At 53.4% G+C, this 20,697-nt stretch overlaps 1 protein-coding gene across 3 annotated transcripts in view; it reads left to right on the forward strand.

The window, feature by feature from the left end:
• The window catches only part of TEAD4 (TEA domain family member 4), a 79,929-nt gene that overhangs the window by 46,433 nt on the left and 12,799 nt on the right, over nt 1-20,697 (forward strand). For 2 of the 3 annotated variants that reach the window (XM_011931060.1, XM_011931059.1), the window contains 7 exons: nt 3,375-3,439; nt 4,563-4,625; nt 9,796-9,924; nt 10,917-10,960; nt 11,483-11,538; nt 12,987-13,126; nt 14,482-14,655. In XM_011931060.1, the coding sequence (XP_011786450.1) occupies nt 9,829-9,924; nt 10,917-10,960; nt 11,483-11,538; nt 12,987-13,126; nt 14,482-14,655 (510 nt within the window). In that variant the 5' untranslated portion in view covers nt 3,375-3,439; nt 4,563-4,625; nt 9,796-9,828. Of the gene's footprint in view, nt 1-3,374; nt 3,440-4,562; nt 4,626-9,445; nt 9,479-9,795; nt 9,925-10,916; nt 10,961-11,482; nt 11,539-12,986; nt 13,127-14,481; nt 14,656-20,697 lie in introns of all 3 variants that reach the window. The other variant, XM_011931058.1, reaches the window with a different exon arrangement.

Consider the following 20,697-nt stretch of genomic DNA (forward strand, 5'->3'; position numbering starts at 1 on the left):
TAGTAGCTGGGACTACAGGCGCCCGCCACCTCGCCCGGCTAGTTTTTTGTATTTTTTTAGTAGAGACGGGATTTCACCGTGTTCGCCAGGATGGTCTCGATCTCCTAACCTCATGATCCACCCGTCTCGGCCTCCCAAAGTGCTGAGATTACAGGCTTGAGCCACCGCGCCCGGCCTCCCAATTTCTAAATGTCTTAGTCTTCACAAAAGTCTGGGTTTGCTCAGGTACAGAAAAGTTCAATGAGACCAGGACAGGACAGCGCTTTGAAAGTTACGTCGGACTAATCAGAGGTATGAGGTTATTTGCGTGTATTTAACTCACTCCTTTGAGAAGACTAAAACAGTTACGGGACATCTGACCAGCACCTTAGCATTCATTCCCTTGTCATTCAGGCAGCAAGTATTTATTGAGTGCCTACAATGTGCAGGCAGTTTTCTAGGTGTTGGGTATAAAAAAGTGAATAAATAGACCAAAAATCCCTATTCATATGGACTGTGGTTCTAATGGGGGTGAGGGGGCACAGACGGTACTCAAATAAGTTGGATTATGTGTTATGCTAGAGATTATGTGTTATGCTGTGGAGAAAAGGAAAGGCGGTGGGTGCCAGAGTGGGCAGGTAGGAGGACGACTTCAGCCCTCAGTGGGGTGGTCAGGGAAGAGAGAGCGACACCCGAGGGGTGCAGGTGGTGTGGGACTCTGGGGCCGAGTGTTCCCTGGAGGAGAAACAGGAAGCACAAGGACCTTGGTGGGGCAGGTGTGGGCCTGGTGCATTCCAGGACAGTAAGAGGTTTAGGGTGGAGCCGGTAGACGAGATCAGAGAGGTGACTGAACTGGGGTGGCCAGATCCTGCAGGGGTTTCCATGCCATTGTATGGACTTGGACACCATTAGTCTGGGGCAGATGGAAGCTGTTGGAGGGCTTCTGAATTTCGATAGGGGCTGCAGCTGCTGTGTTGAGCAGACTGGGAGTAGGGAATACACGTGGACGGTGATGATCCTAATGCAAGCCAGAGATGACGGGAGCTTGGACCCTGGAAGGTGCGGTGCTGCACAGTGGCTGAAAGAATTCTGGATATGTTTTGGAAGGCACACCAGACTTGTTCATTCATTCAACAAGTAGGTGCCAGGTACTGGAGATGCAGACTTGAACGGATGCATAGTCTCTTCCTCTGAGAGTCTAACAAGGAAAGACAGACACGGACAACTGATGAGCACACAATAACCTGTGTGCAAGGCATGGGCCGGAGGAGCAACCAAGAACTGTATCCCAGATGGTCTGCCATCCCCAGCCCTCCTGCTACACCATCACCCACTTCGCAGCTCTTGGGAAGCTCTCTTCCTCCCTCATGCGTTTCCTTGCTCGCAGACTAGTCTCTGAACTGGGTTACTTACTTGGGCCTAGAGCATGTTCATTTTACAGAAAAGGAAACTGAGCCACACAGTGTTCTCACTGAGCCAGCGTTGAGGTCTGTTTCCTACATTTGTAGAAATTTGGAAAAATCTGCAGGAAAAACCTTAAAGGAACTAGATTTAAGAAGAGAAGGCTGGCGGGGCGTGGTGGCTCAGGCCTGTCATCCCAGCACTTTGGGAGGCCGAGGCTGGCGGATCACGAGGTCAGGAGATCCAGACCATCCTGGTTAACACGGTGAAACCCCGTCTCCACTAAAAATACAAAAAATTAGCCAGGAGTGGTGGCGGGCGCCTGTAGTCCCAGCTACTCGGGAGGCTGAGGCAGGAGAATGGCGTGAACCTGGGAGGCAGAGCTTGCAGTGAGCTGAGATCACGCCACTACACTCCAGCCTGGGGGACAGAGCGAGACTCCGTCTCTAAAAAAAAAAAAAGAAAAATAAAAAGAAGAGAAGGCTGAGTGAAGGTCCTTAAAGGGAAGAGACTTACCGTGCTCCCAAAACTCATTTGTGGAGCTGCCAGCCTCTAGCCTGGCTCGCCAGCTTGCAGGTCTGTGGCCCTAGTTCATTCACCCACTGGTGACGACTTACACCCTAGATGCTGCACGGGTGGCTCTAGTTAGACCTAGGGTAGAACTGTCGACCGTTCACTGGACCGCCAAAGCCTTTCCCTAGAACGCTTTGAGAGGAGACATCTTGTGGACTCAGGGTTTTAGGTGCAGAACAGCCCACAGATAATGTCCCCGGACTCCGATTCTCCCCTCCCTCCTTCCTCTGACACAGGCAAACCTTTTCTGGCAGACAGGACCTCTGGAGAGTAGCCTCTTAATTTGGCCTTGGCATTGGGGAAAGGTCAGCTGGGGGGTCAGCTTGGCCTTGGCCGTGTACTCTGGTTACAACCCAGGTGGCAGGCAGCCCGCTCCCCTCACCTCCCCCACCATCAGCAGCTGCCTCCTGCGGACAGCCGCAAGCCCTCCAGGCTCCGCAGGACGGGGCGGGCTGGCAGCTGCTCCCTCCGATCCCCGCACTCAAACCCTCTTGCTCTGCCTCTCCTCACCCGCTGCTTTTCTGTATGGTCTAACACTACCTAGAGGTCAAGGGCCACCCAACGGCTTGCCTGACCACCCAGCCCGAACTGGCCCCTGGTCCTGTGAGCATGCCCCTGTCCGTAGCACCCATGGATTCCGTCGTGTGGGCACATGCCACTCCTGAACTAGGGGACGCTTTGAGATGAGGAACCCCTTTCCATCATCTTTTTCAATACCGGAAGCCATGGACGCTCTTTGGGGTTTTCCAGGATGCTTCAGGCACAGCGGCAGTCCCTCGGGGGCTGGGCCCATGGGGAGTGCTCAGCCTTCCTTGTTGAGGGCTCCGAGTCAGCCATGGGGCTGCACATGTGCACTAACTGGCTTTTCTTTATGAGCGAACAGGCTCAGGCCTCCTCTCCGGGTCACTAAGTGTCTCCAGCAGTTGCACCCCCCATGCCTGCTGCTGCCTGCAGACAGGACAAGAAGTCTGGACGCTCCTACTCGTTTACAGAGGCAGAGGGCACGGTGGCAGTCACACAGGGCAAGGCCGAGGGCCGGGCACCTCCCTGGAGCCTCCCAAGTGTGAAGAAGGCCCCAGGAGAAAGTGTGGGGAGTGGGGAGGAGGTGGCCAGCGCTGAGGAACGGTGCCGGGGGTCAAGGGAGGCTCTGGAACTTCCTCAGGCTGTGTGTGGTTGGTGGCCGTGGGCCCTGTAAACCTTGTTTTCTGGTTTCAGTCCCCACAGTGAGGCCTCGTCTTCCTCTCGCTGCTGGGAGATCCCTGTGATCCAGGGAGGGAACCCACAGAATCCTCACCCCACAGATCTGCTTAGGATGGGCAGAGAGGGAGGGTAGGGCTCCTCCCCCGCAGAAGGTGCCCCGCACCCCCTCGCCCTTCCAGCCTTTTGTCCTCTCTGCTGAGAGGCTGCTGGTGTCTCTGCAGGTCGGAACGAGCTGATTGCCCGCTACATCAAGCTCCGGACAGGGAAGACCCGCACCAGGAAGCAGGTGGGCCCCAAGAGACGGGTAGGGGTCCCAGGGGTGGTACCCCAGCAGCAGCCTGCTCCCAAGGTGGGCCAGGCCCTCCCAGGACCAGACGCAGGCTTTCAAGGGGCGGCAGCTCTGGATGAGTTATCTCTGTTGGGCGTGTCACGGGTGGTCAGTTTTCTTTTTCTTTTTTTTTTTTCCTGAGATGGGGTTTCACTCGTGTTGCCCAGACTGGAGTGCAAGGACGCGATCTCAGCTCACCGCAACCTCCGCCTCATGGGTTCATGCCATTCTCCTGCCTCAGCCTTCCAAATAGCTGGGGTTATAGTCACCCGCCACCACGCCCAGCTAATTTTTTGTATTTTTAGTAGAGACGGGGTTTCACCATGTTGGCCAGGCTGCTCTCGAACTCCTGACCTCATGTAATCCACCCACCTTGGCCTCCCAAAGTGCTGGGATTACAGGCGTGGGATTACATGCCCGACTGGGTGGTCCAGTTTTCTTGGGGTCCCTGCTGTCATCACTTAGGAGGAAACTCCTCCCTTCTCTGGAGAGTCAACAGCCCCCTCTTATCCTTCTCCAGGACACCAGGACAGACAGTAAAACATTGGCACTACTTTTTTTTTTTTTCTTTTTTTTCTTTGAGACAGAGTCCCGCTCTGTTGCCCAGGCTGGAGTGCAGTGATGCAATCTCCACTCACTGCAACCTCCGCCACCTGGGTTCAAGCAATTCTCCTACCTCAGTCTTCCAAGTAGCTGGGATTACAGGGATGCGCCACCACACCCAGCTAATTTTTGTGGTTTTAGTAGAAATGGAGTTTTACTCTGTTGGCCGGGCTGGTCTCGAACTCCTGACCTCAAGTGATCCACCTGCCTTGGCCTCCCAAAGTGCTGGGATTACAGGTGTGAGCCACTGCTCCCTGCTGGCACTGTGCTTTTGAAATAGTGCCAACTTCTGGATTAGCTGGGCAAGGCAGGACTGAGGGCCGACTAGTTGACCCTTTCATTCATTCATTCATTTGGTCCCCAGATGTGGATTGAGGGCTGTGGAGGGCGAGGGCCAGGAAGCCAGAGGCCAGGCTGGGGAACACAGGTTGTTGGGAGGTAGAGACAGGAGCCCTCTCTCCCTCTCGCCCTGGCACAGGTTTCCAGCCACATCCAGGTGCTGGCTCGTCGCAAAGCTCGCGAGATCCAGGCCAAGCTAAAGGTAAGGAAACTGCAGTGTTGGGGGCTGGAGGGGCCAGGAGTGGTGGCTTTCTCCAGCAGTATGCCTTCCCTTTGGGGTCAGGGCGTGGCTGCTGGTGTGCGAGTCAGTGTGCTTCTCTCTGTTGAGGAAAGCCAGGTTGGGCCTGTAACCTGTCTCCCATCCGCACAAGAGGGCCAGGTGGTGGACACCTGGCTCCCCACACCCTGGGAGCTACAGGCCAGGCTCCTGCTGGGATCCCCCCTTGCTGGCTCCTGCTTAGAGAGGCTCACGTGGCTCAGAGCAGCCGGATCACCCGCCAGCCCTCATTTCTTGAGGGCGCCTTAGTGCCCTCAACCAGAGCATGCAGAGCAGCAGGGGCATGGGGGGGCACCTGCTGTGGGGTGGGGGTGGCGTTTATGGTGCTGTGGGAGCTGGGGAATCCTTCCTGCTTCCTGCCCTGTGGGACTGGGGGTTCCTTCCCTTCCCTGGGTCAGCCCCGTCTTGCAGGGCCTCTGCTCGTAGGTGACAGCTCTGGGGGGCCTGATGTTGCGGCATTCCCCTCGGGGTAGCCCTGCTCCCCACAGGAGTCAGGCCTCTGGGACCCTGGAACCAGGGGCCTTTGGGTGAACACTAGGAGGGAGGGAGCTCTCCATCAGGGAGATGATGACCACAGAGCCTGCACAGCCAGTTGGTGGGAAGATCTGACATTTGAGGCATGAAGTCTAGACCATTTATAAACATTTTTATTGATGTATTTTTAGAGACAGGATCTCCGTCACCCACGCTGAGTGCAGTGACGCAATCATAGCTCATGGCCACGTTGACCTCATAAGCTCCAACCATCCTCCCACCTCAGCCTCCTGAGTATCTGGGACCACAGGCAAGTGCCACTGCACGGCCATTTTTTTCTAGTTTTTAATAGAGACGGGGTCTCCCTGTTTTGCCTGAGAGGTCCGTAAACCTTTGGGCTCAAGAGATCCTCTTGCCTTGGCCTCTCAAAGTGCTGAAATTATAGGCATGAGCCACTGGGCCTGGCCTGCAAACATTTTTTTTTTAAAGCAACGTAGCCCCTTTTCTTTTTTTCTCCCAACAAAATATCACCCTGATGTGTAATCAGAGGAGCTGTTCTGGTCAAAGCTAGGTTGGCAAGGCTCCTCTCCTCCCATGAATCCTTTCCTACCTCATGACACTTGAACTCTAGGGGACCTCAGAACCCAGTTTAAAAGCTACGGGGAGGTCAGGCATGATGTGGCTCACGCCTGTAAGCACTTTAGGAGGCCAAGGTGGGCGGATCACTTGAGGTCAGGAGTTTGAGACCAGCCTGGCCAACATGGTGAAACCCTGTCTCTACTAAAAATATAAAAATTAGCCAGGTGTGATGGCGCACACCTGTAATCCCAGCTACTGAGGAGGCTAAGGTAGGAGAATCGTTTGACCCTGGGAAGCGGAGCTTGCAGTGAGCCAAGATAGTGCCACTGCACTCCAACCTGGGCAACACAGTGAGATTCCATCTCAAAAAAAGCCACTGGGCTAGCTGGGCACGCACGCCTGTAATCCCAGCTACTTGGAGGTTGAGGCCAGGAGTTGGAGTCTGCAGTGGGCTGTGATTACACCTGTGACTGGCCAGTTCAGCCTGGGCAACACCGTGAGACCCCATCTCTAAAAATATTTTTTATATTAAAGAAAAGCCACTGAATTAGATGACCTTGAAGGTCTCGTCTGGCCCTGGCAGTTCATGATCCTGACATTGGAATCTCAGAATGAGTGGGTGGGAACCACAGACCTTTCTGCCTCCTAGGAAGCCACACCCCACTGCCCACTCAGTTCCATTCCTCCTGCCATCAGCCCAGCTGTTCCCCAAGCCCCACAACTGTGGCCTGGCACCTCGCTCCTTTTTCCCTGGGACAGCTGACCAGCCCTCAGCTGTTGCTCCCTGCCTCTCAGCCTGGCTCGTGTACCCTGGAGGTACCCACAGCCATGGAGCCTATCCCTGCTCCCTGTTTCCCCTCTTTTGTCCGCCTCTGACTCACCGGGACCCCGCAGATGACCACGGTGAACAGGCTTCCCACTGCTGCGTTTAGGGCAATCTGTTCGGGGCCAGCTCTGAGGCCCAAATTTGCCTCAGGGAATTGTATTCATCCTTGTTCACAGGTTCTGACTTGGGGCCCAAGGACAGCCTTCAGTGGATGGCTGGACAGACACCAAAGGGAGCCATAAACTCCTTAAAATATGCAAATTTTCATGTATATGTGAGTTTCCTTGGAGAGATTGCTGTGAGGATTTTGTCATATTCTCAAAGAATCTAGAACCCAAAGTGATTAAGCTCTGGGTTAGAGAGTGATCCGGTAGAAATCCCTGAGTGAGAGGCTGGGTCCTCGGCCTGGCTCTGCCCCATGGCCGTGGGTACTTGGGCAAAGTCACTGGGACCTCCTGGAGCTCCGTTCAGTTTCCTCATCTGTAAAGTGACAGATACGAGCAAGGTGATATCCAAGTGCCCCTCCCGGCCCCAGTTAGTGGCTCCCTGGCTCCATTGCCCGGCCACTGCTGTCGCTCCCCATCAGGTCCTTCCCACTTCCTCCTGACCCCTGCCCTACCCTGCTCAGGCCGTGGTTTCCTGAGCCGCAGCCATTTGTTTAGATCGAGTATCCAGGAAGGCAGGCACTGAGCAGGTGCAGCCCTGGCCTCGTGATGCAGTTAAGTGCCGAGGTCTGTGGGCTTGCGGGGGTGCGCCTGCCAAGTCCCTCATGCCCTCCTGCGGGGAGAGGCCGGGGGCTGGCCTGGGCGCTTTCCTCCTGAAAACTGCAAGTGCCCCTGATGAGTCACACCCTTAGACTTACTAGTTAGCTCCCTCTTTGGTTATCAGAGACAACCTCTGAGAGCAAAGCCCAAGTTTGGCCCCAAAAGGACAGTGGGGAGGAGGCCAGGAAGGACCAGGGGCAAACCTCATCTATTTCACTGCTTTGTCCACGTTGACAATGACCCAGTCCTCAGAACGGTTCCCCACTCCCCACCGCCCTCTATGAAGCGTCTTCCCCGACCCCTTCATTTGCACGGCCCCCTGTGTGCCTATCTGGACCAAGCTCACCTGGCCACCCTCACCACTCTCAGCACCCTAGTCACCCAAATTCTCGGAGCCTCAGTTTCTTCATCTTAAAGATCCTACTAGTCCTGCCAGTCTCACGGGACGCAGTGAGGTTGTGTTCTTGAAAACCTTCTGTGGCCGCCTCGTGCCACATGGGTGAAGTGGTCGCCTTGAGAGGCTGAGTGGAAGGGCCTGCTGTGTTCTGGCGCCACACCTGCACGGCACCAGGACGGCAGGGGAGCACTAAGCCTCTCTGAGCCTCCGGGCTGTGGTGCTGCGCGCCTCATGGAGCTGCAGTGTGGACCGTGTGGAGGCATCCCTCGGAAGAGCTTGTGAGGTACAAGGCTCGCCGTTGCTTCTCAGCTTCTGTTTTAACTTTATTTTTTAGAGACTCCCACTCTGTCGCCCAGGCTGGAGTGCATTAGTGCTGTCACAGCTCACTGCAGCCTCGACCTCCTGGGCTGAGGTGATCCTCCTGCCTCAGCCTCCCAAGTGGTTGGGAGGTTCTCAACCTTTGTATCACTTAAGGGAGATCCAGATCTACCAAGTTAATTATTATTAGTTATTCAATAATGGTTTTATCTTTCTCATTAAAAAAAAAATTCCTGGCTGGGGGCAGTCTCTCATGCCTATAATCCCAGCACTGGGCGGTCGAGGCGGGAGGATCACTTGAAGCCAGGAGTTTGAGACCAGCCTGGGCTAATGAGATGCTGTCTGAAAAAAAAAAAATCATAAAGATATTTATTTATGTATTTATTTAGACAGATTCTTGGTCTGTTGCCTAAGCTGGAGTGCAGTGGTGCAATCTCAGCTCACTGCAATCCCTGTTTCCCAGGTTTAAGCCATCCTCCCACCTCAGCTCCTTGAGTAGCTTGGCCAAAGGCACACACCACCAGACCTGGCTAAGTTTTGTATTTTTTGTAGAGACAGGTTTCGCCAAGTTGCCCAGGCTGGCCTCGAACTCCTGGACTCAAGCGATCTACCAACCTCAGCCTCTCCAGGTGCTGGGATAACAGGCATGAGCCACCGCTTCCGGCCAGATATCAAATTTCTAATCAGAGCTCCTGAGTTGACTCAGTCGAGCCATTTAGCCCTGATAAAGCTGCAGACAGTGAATGATACTTGCTGTTCCAGACTGTGTGTGTGTGGTCTTTTGGGATAATCCCTGCTGGGTACAGTAACGCATGCCTGTGGTCCCAGCTACTCAGGAGGCTGAGATGGGCAGATCATTGGAGCTCAGGAGTTTGAAGCTGTAGTGAGCCACAATTGTGCAGTACTCCAGCCTGTGTGACAGAGCGAGACCCTGTCTCTGAAAAAAAAAAAAAAAAGACACAATTTCCACTAGGCTTCTTGAAATAGGAAATGTTGTGTCATTGGTTTTGAAGACCTTTGGAATTCAGGCACTCAGGATGGAAAACACTGGCTTATACAAATACAACGAACTATTACTATTGTTACCCGTGCCATCCACGTGGCTTTCCCTGTGTGCTTATTTGTTCCGGGCCTATTCAGGGTGAACCCATCCTCTGGGGTCTTAGAGCCTTTGGAGGGCAGACAGTGGGTATTTACCTTCTGATATGTGAAAGATGGGTGAGTCCCAGGAGCCTGCAGTGCCCAGGGAGATCCTTAGGGCAGGACCGAGGCAGGTAGGGTCACAGGAGATGGTCTCTTGCCTCCAGACAGCCCGTGTGGCCAGGGACGATGCTTCCTGTGCACTTGAGTCAGGATCCAGCAGATATTTATGCTTCATTTTCACAAGACAGGTGCTGAGCTGGGCACCCGTGGTAGAGAGGTGAGCAAAGCATAGAAGACCCTTGTTCTCGAGGTGGCCCCGTCATTAATAAAATGACAGATAATGTCTCTCTAAGCTCTGAAGAAATAAGCAGGGCAAGTATCATGCCCCTTTGACAGATGAGAAAACTGACCAGAGAAACCAGGTGACTTTCTCAGTTGCAAAACAAGTCAATAGCATGGCACAGACTTAACGCCTGGTCCCCCAGCTCTGGCCACTGGCAGTGAGACAGCTTCCCTGACCCCAGAGCCAGACTCTCCTGGCCTCAGCCTGACTAGTGACCCTGCTGAGGTCCTCCCTTGCAATGTCTCCCCCAGGACCAGGCAGCTAAGGACAAGGCCCTGCAGAGCATGGCTGCCATGTCGTCTGCACAGATCATCTCCGCCACGGCCTTCCACAGTAGCATGGCCCTCGCCCGGGGCCCCGGCCGCCCAGCAGTCTCAGGGGTAAGTGGGCTGCCGAGAGCCGGAGGCCAGGCCAGCCCTCTCCTCCTCCCTCCTCCCTGTTCAGAAGAACCAGAAGCATTGGCCAGCCCAGATTTCTCTCACCTGAGTCCTGTTGGCCAGGGCAGTCAGGGAAGGAGGGAGCAAGACCAGGGGGCCACACAAGTCCCGGCTTGGCTGATACTGGGATGCCTTTCTTTGGGTCCTCAACAATGACTGCAGGCTTTTCACAAGGGGGAAATGGGAGCTTCCAGGAGCTGACCGACTGGTAGCTCTGCCAAGTTGGCCCAATTTACAGATGAGGAAGCTGAAGCCAAGGTGGCTGAGCTGAAGCCTGAGACCAGCATGTCCCTGGGCAGCCCGTGCCATGCAGCCTCATTCCTGCCCTCCTGCCAGGTGGAGAGCTGGTGCCCGAGAACAAACCCCTGGTCAGATTTTAAATTTCCCAGCCGTGACCATGTTGGCCACACTCTCAGAATGATCCAGAAAAGCCGCTTTTCAGAGCTGTCTCCTCGGAGGGGTTTCTTGGCTCCAGGGACTTAATGAGTCTTCAAGGCCCCTGCAGCAGCACCCTAGGCATGTGGGGAGGGGCAGGGCCAGGCCACAGCAGTTTTCAACGTCTGTCCCAGAGAGCACTAGTCCATCCGCATGTTAAACAGATAGGACGCGGTGGCTCTGTGGGTACGTTCGGGACCCTTGGCACTAAGCGGGTTCTTGGCACTGGGACTTTGCCGAGTGCAGGGGGTTGCCCTGTGCAGTGTGGACCGTACCTGGGTGCTTTTCCCATGGAGTCCCTCATCTACAGGGCCTGAGAGCCCCCGAAACACACTCTGGGGGTGCTGCTGTGGTCTGTTAGCATTTACTAGCTAGGCGAGGGCGAGGGCTCCAGCCTCTCCTCCCAGTGGAGGCCCTGCCCTGTCCCACCCCCACCCCCATGCCACAGGGCCCTGGGTGCACCTGGGGCCATGCTGATTCCGTGCCTTTTGCCTCCTCAGTTTTGGCAAGGAGCTTTGCCAGGCCAAGCCGGAACGTCCCATGAGTGAGTATGGCCTGCTTTCTGCTGCCAGCTGCTCCCTGAACTGAACTTGAACTCATAAACTCATGACATTGGGCCTGGGCCCCAGGGTGTGCTGGGGCTGCTGCTGGGGTCCGCCTTTCAGGATGGCTTTGAGCTCAGGGATCGGGCTCTCCTACTCAGGCATCACTGGGCTCATCTGTGATGTCCACACCCTAGGGTGGTATTTGCCAAAACTCCAGTCTGTCCAGGGTGTAGGCAGGGCCAGAGCTGAGGTCTCCCAGGGGAGGAGGCTGGGAGTCAGATCTCTGGCTGGCCTGGGAGGAAGAAAGGGATGGGTGGATTTCTTCATCAGACACGCTGTGTCTGTGACCCACCACGAAACTCAAGGCAGTCGGCAGGGGCGGGAGTAGGAGGCCAAGGCCCATCAGGACCACTGAAATCCAGACCACCAGGACCTACCACACAGAGACCACTGACCCAGTGCAGGGATCCGTGGTGGCAGCCTGCCCGAGGCTAACACCTCCCCTCTTCTCTCTCCCGCAGTGTGAAGCCTTTCTCTCAGCAAACCTATGCTGTCCAGCCTCCACTGCCTCTGCCAGGTGGGTGAGCGCTGCGTGTCTCCCTTGCCATCCATTGCAGGTGTGCGGCTCCTGCCTCTGGGTCCAGGACCCTGCATGTCCCTGTTAGATGCTGCCCCATCACACACTCCGACCACACATCCTGGTCCCTGGCCACACCCCATTCCTTGCCCCCAGCAAGCACACCTCAGCCATCAGCCGTGTGCCAAGCCCCTTCGTGCCCTTCGGGTTGCCTTGTTCCTGTCCCCTCCCAGCTGTGCTCAGGGCTTGTGGGGCACATGCCTTCCAAGGGCAGTGCCTGTGCCCGGGTGGCTGCCCCACTTGGCCTACCTTGTTACTGCAGTGTGCCTCGCACACCTGGCTCCTGGGAGGGCTGAGGGGTGTCTAACTCACCAGCCTGGGGCCCCTCCCGAGAAGAGGGACCCTTGTGAAAGAAGACCTGGTGGAGGCAGCCAGCTCTGCCGACAGGAGCCGCCCTCTCACTGACAGGCTCCGCTCTGTCCTCGCCTCTTTCTCGGGAGGGGCCCTCATCACCTCCCGGTCTGTAGGACAAGACCAGCTCCTCACCCTTAAACTGCCCATTCTGGTGTGGAGTCTGCCTGCCCAGCCCCTTGGCTTTCCTGCCACCGAGAGCAGCCCTGCTGCCTCCTGCCCCCGGGTCCTGAAGGCTGCTTTCTCTCGTTCACACATCAAAACGAAGCCACAGCGTCGGGTCCTGTCCACTCTCTGTCTCATGGCAGTCCTCTCCTGTCCACGCTGGCCCTGTCTTCACTCCAGGCCTGCTAGCTTTTGCCTGCGTTCCTGCAGCAGCCACTTCACCGGCTCCGTGTCCCGTCTCACCTCCTCTTGTCACCCTGTCACTCACCAGAACTTCAGTCTCACTTCAGTCTCATGGTGTTGCTTCCAGGCTTAGGGTGCCTTCCTGGCCTCCTGTTGCCTTCAGGACATGATCTAAACTACAGTAGGGCTGGAGTAGGTCCATCTGTTAGCAGCGCTGGATGCAGAGCCTCTTCTGGGCCAGGCCCTGTTCTGGGAGCTGGGGAGACAGCTGTGACACACACAGGAAATGCCCCCGTCTCTCCGGGGTGATGCCACATTGTAACAGTTATTCATCTGGTTATTTCCCCGACGGAAACAGAGGTTGCTCGAGGGCAGGAACTGAACAGTGCCTGTTTTGGAAGCCTTGGTCCTGCCGCACCCCAGTTGCCCTCCAGAATCCAGTCTTGCTGGGCGGTTCCGTGCAGAGTCCTGAGTGGCCTGAGTTGTGCCAGACGAGCCCCTCCCGACCAGGGCAGCTCCGGGATGCCCAAGCCTTGCACTCTCTCCTCCACCTCTGCTAGGAGGTCCATTTAGGGAGATGGGCGGTCCCCCAGGCAGGTCTGTCCGAGGAGGCCCAGGGTGCTTGCAGAGGGTGCGAGCAGGGCGGGTGTCCGGGACCAGATTCCATGTGCCTCTCTCACTTTGTGCAGGGTTTGAGTCTCCTGCAGGGCCCGCCCCGTCGCCCTCTGCGCCCCCGGCACCCCCGTGGCAGGGCCGCAGCGTGGCCAGCTCCAAGCTCTGGATGTTGGAGTTCTCTGCCTTCCTGGAGCAGCAGCAGGACCCGGACACGGTAGGTCCTGGCCTGTGCCTGGCTGGCTCCCCCGCCACCCCCTCTGCCTCTGTTTCTGCTTCCAGTGCTCTTGTCCCACTCCACACTGGGGCTTAATTCAAGTTCCTTGTGCCTTTATGATCTTTCCTTCCGTCCTTTCCCTGACTCCTTTCCCCCTTCACGTCACCCCTCTTCCCTCTTTCCCTCCTCCCTGGCCCAGTGCCCAGTCAGCCTCCTGCTCCTCCCTCCCTGTCCTGTGTCCCTCCTCCCCTCCTAACCCAACCAACCCTCAGTCCAAGGTCACTGTGGCCCCAGCCCCACCCCTCACCGTCCCAGCCTTTCCCTGGCTCTGAGAGGCGGGCGGGAAGCTGAGGAGTCTCCTGTGTGTCTGCTCCACATCCTACGGGATACCAGCCTGTCCCCTTCAGTGTCCAGTGTCCTGGGTGACCAGCGTCACCTGCGAAGGTCAGAGGGGGACCTGGAGGAGGCCACGGTGACAGGATGCCAGGGCCCTTCTCACTCTGGCATCTTCAAACTTCTTTTTTTTTTTTTTCTTGAGACAGAGACTTGCTCTGTCGCCCAGGCTGGAGTGCAGTGGTGTGATCTTAACTTACTGCAACCTCCGTCTCCTGAGTTCAAGCGATTCTCCTGCCTCAGCCTCCCGAGTAGCTGGGATTATAGGTGCCCGCCACCACACCTGGCTAATTTTTGCATTTTTAGTAGAGACTGGGTTTCACCATATTGGCCAGGCTGGTCTTGAACTCCTGACCTCAAATAATCCACCCACGTCAGCTTCCCAAAGTGCTGGGAATACAGGTGTGAGCCACTCCGCCCAGCTCAAACTTCTTTTTTTTTTTTTTTTTTTTTTGAGACGGAGTCTCGCTCTGTTGCCCGGGCTGGAGTGCAGTGGCCGGACCTCAGCTCACTGCAAGCTCCGCCTCCCGGGTTTATGCCATTCTCCTGCCTCAGCCTCCGGAGTAGCTGGGACTACAGGCGCCCGCCACCTCGCCCGGCTAGTTTTTTTGTATTTTTTAGTAGAGATGGGGTTTCACGGTGTTAGCCAGGATGGTCTCGATCTCCTGACCTCGTGATCCGCCCGTCTCGGCCTCCCAAAGTGCTGGGATTACAGGCTTGAGCCACCGCGCCCGCTCAAACTTCTTTTTCGCTGACGACCCCATGAACCGAATAGACTCTTAGAAGTCCAGGATGTAAAATGAAAGAAGTCTTTTACCATCTCCATTTCACTCATGGGGAAACTATGGTCCAGAAAGGCCAAGCGGCTTGCGCCGGGTCACGTGGTGGGCTTGCAGAGCCGGGGCTGTCTGTCTGACCCTCTGGCCTATGCTCCGCCTCCCTCAGACCCACTCTCTCTACAGTACAACAAGCACCTGTTCGTGCACATTGGCCAGTCCAGCCCAAGCTACAGCGACCCCTACCTCGAAGCCGTGGACATCCGCCAAATCTATGACAAATTCCCAGAGAAAAAGGGTGGACTCAAGGAGCTCTTTGAACGGGGACCCTCCAATGCCTTTTTTCTTGTGAAGTTCTGGGTAAGCCTGTGATAAACTCTTCCTTCCTACCACCAGGGCGTCCGTGGTAGTGAGAATGGGGCGAGAGTACCCAGAGCGTGCCCTTGCCACAGTAGAAACTTGGGGAGGTGGCACCAGCGAGAAGGGGAGAGCAAGCGCAGCACGGCTATAGGGTGGTCAGTGCTGAGCTGAGGAACAGGGCAGTGATCCCAGAGAGCTGGCCTAGTCGAATGAAGCCTTGTCTCGTGGGTGGTGATGGCAGCTAACCCCGGCAAGACGTGGAGCCCTCAGGGGGTGAAGTTCCAGAAAAAGACAAAGGGGACCCTCCGGGGATGAGTGAAGACATGACGAGGAGCGCCCTCGTCACCCAGGTCTTTGAGTGACAAGTCCTGCATGGGTTTCCGGGCCTGGAGCTCATCCTTCGGTGCCCATGTCTAAGGCATGTTGGGCTGAACAGAGCTTGGAGAAGGGGAGGGAAGTGTTGGATGCGCGAGGCCACCCCAGAAGAAACACCCACCCAACTTCTCAGATAGCTCAGCCCATAGACTTGGCCTCTGCGGCCCTCCCACCTCACCCCTGGGCAGGTGTTTTGTGGGTAGAAGCCCCTCCATTAGAAACGTCTTGTCTGAGGCCCAGAGGTACGGTTGCTGCCCTGGAAGCTTAGCTTCCTGGGGCCCAGTATGTGCGGAAAAGGGGTGTGAGGAGAGAGTCAGACAAATAAGTGCTAATGAAGCCAGCGGTGAGGAAGGACAGGAAAGCAGGCTCTGTGACTGAGGCTTGGAATATTCTCAGGACATGGACTGAGGTTTTGGTGGCTCTGCCCGCATCCCTCTCCCCTACTCCCTTTCAGCTCCCTGCATGTTCTTTTCAATGCCTCTTGGGCAGAGATTCTTACCATTTATTTGCTCCCAGGCCATTTTCATAATCTGAAAGCTTTACTTTTCCTAAAAGAGGCATATTCACATCAAAGTTTATATATACGTTCAGATGGCTTGCCAGCTCCCAGTGAGCAGCCCCAGCCTGGCTCTCACCCACAGCTGAACTTGGGGGCAGGCTGTCTCCAGAAGGGGCAAGTGTTGGAACTGAGACCTAGGGCCCCTGACCTTCAAGACACTTAGCGTTTGCGCTCTGCTAGCAGGATGGAAGTTGGACCCCAGCCTGAGGGATGGGCACATCTGTTGGCAGAGATGGGCAAGGCTGTTGCAGCCTGGGAGTGCATGAGTAGTAAAGGCAGAAGGAAGTGGGCTCTGGAGTGAAGTTGAAGCCATAGGTAAAGGTATGAAAGAGGGAATAAGAGGAGACAACTGGGAAAGTGAGTTAGATTTTGGAAGGTCTTGATCATGCAGAAGTTTGAGTTTTAACCTGTTCTGGAATGAAAAATAAGTAATATTTTATTTTACTTGGTCTTCTTTTTAAATCAATGCATGTTTATGGTTAAAATGTTAATTAATACCAGGAGGCTTATTTAACAAAAAAGAATGAAGGGCCAGGTGCAGTGGCTCATGCCTGTAATCCCAGCACTTTGGGAGGCTGAGGCGGGCAGATCACAAGGCCAGGAGTTCAAGACCAGCTTGACCAACATGGTGAAACCCCATCTCTAAAAAAAAAATTAGCCAGGTGTGGTGGCGCACGCCTGTAGTCCCAGCTACTCAGGAGGCTGAGGCAGGAGAATCACTTGAACCCGGGAGGCAGAGGTTGCAGTGAGCCGAGATCATTCCACTGCATTCCAGCCTGGGCAACAGAGCGAGACTCTGTCTCAAAAAAAAAAGAATGAAAAGCATCCTATTCTTGTCCTACTCCTCCCCACACCCAAATCCCAATTCCCAAAGGTAGTCACTGCAAATTTCAGCTGTTTATTTTGGGCTTTATCTCTTTAGTTCTAAGTAATGTACTTATATTGCTGTATCTCGATGCCCGGATTAAGACATTTTATTTTCATTCCACTTTCCCCCCTTATCATCCCAATGTAATAATATCCAATAAGCTATTTAATTTAGTAAAAGTCATAAAACGTTCACATTTTTTGACAATGTAGATGGATCACCAAAGAGCCAAGAACAGGCTGGGTGTGGTGGTTCATCCCTGTGATCCCAGCACTTTGGGAACCCAATGTGGGCAGATTACTTGAGTTCAAGACCCATGAATTACTTGAGTTCATGGGCAACATGATGAAAACCCGTCTCTACAAAAAATACAAAAAGTAGCTGGGCGTGGTGGCGTGCACCTGTGGTCTCAGCTACTTGGGAGGCTGAGGTAGGAGGATTGTTTGAGCCTGGGAGGCAGAGGTTGCAGTGAGCCAAAATTGCACCATTGCATTCCAGACGGGTGACAGAGCAAAACCCTGCCTCAAAACAAAACAAAACAAAACAAAATACAAAGAGTCAAGAAGGGTATTATGATTACATTTTTACCTCTTGTACAGCTTTTTTTTCCCGAAAATAAATGGCTATTGCATATTTTTTAACAAGCCTATTCTTAAAATTTTACAGATTGCTCCATCAAAACCACTGTATAAAATTAAAAATTTTTCCCCCAAATATTCATAACTGTTAGATAATTTATCCGTTTCTCCTTTCTCCTGGAGATCTTCCTCCTGGCTGTCTCTGTTCTGCTCCAGTTTGAATGTGTTACTCTTTTTTTTTTCTTTGAGCCAGAGTCTCGTTCTGTCGCCCGGGCTGGAGTGCAGTGGCGCGATCTCAGCTCATTGCAACCTCCACCTCCCGGGTTCAAGCACATTCTCCTGCCTCAGCCTCCCAAGTAGCTGGGATTACAGGCACCCGCCATCCTGCCTGGCTAATTTTTGTCTTTTTATAGAGACAGGGTTTCACCATGTTGGCCAGGCTGGTCTTGAACTCCTGACCTCAGGTGATCTGCCCACCTCGGCCTCTGAGTGCTGGGATTACAGATGTGAGCCACCACACCCAACCTGAAGGTGTTCTTCTCTAGGCTTGCCCTACAGTTGTCATCCTGAGCCTCCCCTATATTGAATGTACACTTTCCTGGCTCTTGCATCTCTCTCTTTATTGGTGTAACCCCTTCATTTTGTGGGAACACATCCTCTAGTACCTTCTAAGAAAAGATGCACGGTACATAAATGACCTTGCTTCTTTGAAATGTCATTATTTTTATTATATCCTTACACTTGACCGATTGGTATTGGTAGTCTGGGTAAAGAATCTAGATCATACATCATTTTCCCTAGAAAAGAATGACTTTTTTTTTTTTGAGACAGGGTCTTTGTTTGTTTTGAGATGGAGTCGTGCTCTGTTGCCCAGGCTGGAGTGCAATGGTGCAATCTTGGCTTACTGCAACCTCCGCCTCCCAGGTTGAAGCAATTCTCATGCCTCACCCTTGCAAGTAGCTGGGATTACAGGCGTGTGCCACCAGGCCTGGCTAATTTTTGTATTTTTTTTTTTTTTTTTTTGATATGGAGTCTCACTCTGTCACCCAGGCTGGAGTGCAGTGGCCAGATCTCAGCTCACTGCAAGCTCCGCCTCCCGGGTTCAAGCACATTCTCCTGCCTCAGCCTCCGGAGTAGCTGGGACTACAGGCGCCCGCCACCTCGCCCGGCTAGATTTTTGCATTTTTTTAGTAGAGACGGGGTTTCACCGTGTTAGCCAGGATGGTCTCGATCTCCTGACCTCGTGATCCGCCCGTCTCGGCCTCCCAAAGTGCTGGGATTACAGGCTTGAGCCACCGCGCCTGGCCCTAGTTTTTTGTATTTTTTAGTAGAGACAGGGTTCCACCGTGTTAGCCAGGATGGTCTCGATCTCCTGACCTCGTGATCCGCCCGTGTTGGCCTCCCAAAGTGCTGGGATTACAGGCTTGAGCCACCGCACCTGGCCTAATTTTTGTATTTTTAAGAGAGATGGGATTTTTCAGTGTTGGCCAGGCTGGTCTTGAACTCCTGGTCTCGAGTGATCCGCCCACCTCAGCCTTCCAAAGTGCTGGGATTACAGGTATGAGCTACTGCGCCCTGGCCTAGAAATGGTTTTCAAGGATCATTTTTTAATGCGTTTGTCATCATCTTCTGACATAAATAGTCTGCTAGCATTCTAATTCCCTATCCTTTATTATGTAATTTGTTTTTTGTTTTTTGGGGTTTTTTTTTTCCCCTCTGGAAGTTGTAATATTTCTTCTTTCTCCCTAATGTTCAGTTTCACACTGGTGAGCTTTGGGGTATGTGTTGTTTTACTTCCCAGTGCTGAGCCAGGTACTTGGTAGGCACTTTTAACTGTGAGATTAGTCTTTCAGTTTTAGGAAATTTACTCGTATTATTTCTTTGATAATTTCTTTCCCTCTGTTTTCTGTTTTCTTTTCCAGGAATCTCTGTTATGATGTTGGAACCCTCTATGATATTTACCATTTCTTTATTTTCCTGGACTTATCCTCTACGATTTTTACCACCTATTTTCCAATTTACTTTCTTGGTCTGTTTTCTTAGAGATTTCCTTAATTTTGTCTTCTAACTCTTTTCTGAATTAGTTAAGGTTGTATATCACACAAACCCCAAAAAGTGCATATCACACAAACCCCAAAGAAACAGTGGCATAAATAGTTTTTCTTTCACATCAAGGAAGTCTGGAGGTAAAGACTGTCCAGGGCTGGCCCAGCGCTCCTGACATCATGAGGGACCTGGCTTCTTTCTGTCTGCTATCCTCAGTGTATGACTTCTGTACTCAGGGGCTTGACTGCTGGAGTTCTAGCCACTGTATCCATCTTCCAAGCATCAAAAGAAGCCAGTTTAGCTCCCCGCGAGGGGCCTGCCCGGAAGTCCCACCCAACACATAACTAGTTGTATGGTTGCATCTTGCTGTAAGGAACCAGGGAAAGGTACCTTTTTAGTTGGATAAGTTGCTGTTCTGGATAAAATCAGAGCTCTAATACTGTAGAAGAAGCTGCATCCATCCTTTTATGGGTGTATCTGAGTTCAGTTGGTGACATTTTGTTTTTTCTGGGTAGTTTATGAAGTGTGCATCCTGCAGTTCAGGGTGAATTAGATTAATGGAATACAGCAGCAGCTCTGCCACACCTTCTGTTGAATATTTAATTTTGGCTCTGACATTTTAATTTTCCAGAGCTCCTTCTTGTTCTGTGATGGCATCAAGATGTTTGATGGATGTAGTTTTTCTCTTCTTTTTCTTAAAGGTATGAAGTGAGCGTTATTTCTTAAGTTTTCTCCTGCTCTTAACCCTCCCCCTACCCACGCCCAGACTAAGTCTTGCTGTGTTGCCCAGGCTGGAATGCAGTGATGTGATCTCGACTCACTGCAACCTCTGCCTCCCTGTTCTAGAGATTGAACTCCTTGAACTCCTGCCTCAGCCTCCCAAGTAGCTGGGATTACAGGTGCCCGCCACCACGCCTGGCTAATTTTTGTACTTTTAGTAGAGGGAGGGATTTTGCTGTGTTGGCCAGGCCGGTCTCGAACTCCTGACCTCAAATGATCCTCCCGCCTTGGCCTCCCAAATTGCTGGGATTTACAGGCGTGAGCCACCACGCCCAGCCTCCTGCTCCTTTCTTTGTCTTCGTTTCATTTTAATTAATTTTTTCTGTCTGTTTTGGTCCTTGACTTTCCAGCTGGAGGATTTTCTTCAGTGTCTTTAGTTCTTAGCTGCCTGTCTGTATTTTTTTAACAGCTTTCTTGCAATGTAATTACCTTACCATGCAATTCACCTACTTACAACATACAGGCCAGGCACAGTAGCTCACGCCTTAATCCCAGCAGTTCGGGAGGCCAAAGCAGGCAGATTGTTTGAGCTCAGGAGTTTGAGACCAGCCTTGGCATATGGCAAAAACCTGTCTCTACAAAAATAATACAAAAATTAGTCAGGCGTGATGGCATGTGCCAGTAACCCCAGCACTTTGGGAGGACGAGGCAGGTGGATTGCTTGAGTCCACGAGCTGGGGACCAGCTTGGCCAACATGGCAAAACCCTGTCTCTCCCAAAAATACCAAAATTAGTCGGGCATGGTGGTCCGTGCCTGTAATCCAAGCTACTCAGGAGGCTGAGGTGGGAAGATCGCTTGAGCCTGTGAGGCGGAGGTTACAGTAAGCCGAGATCAT

This window comes from Colobus angolensis, unplaced genomic scaffold (assembly GCF_000951035.1).
Source record: "Colobus angolensis palliatus isolate OR3802 unplaced genomic scaffold, Cang.pa_1.0 Scaffold89, whole genome shotgun sequence".
Classification (NCBI taxonomy): Eukaryota; Metazoa; Chordata; class Mammalia; order Primates; family Cercopithecidae; genus Colobus; species Colobus angolensis.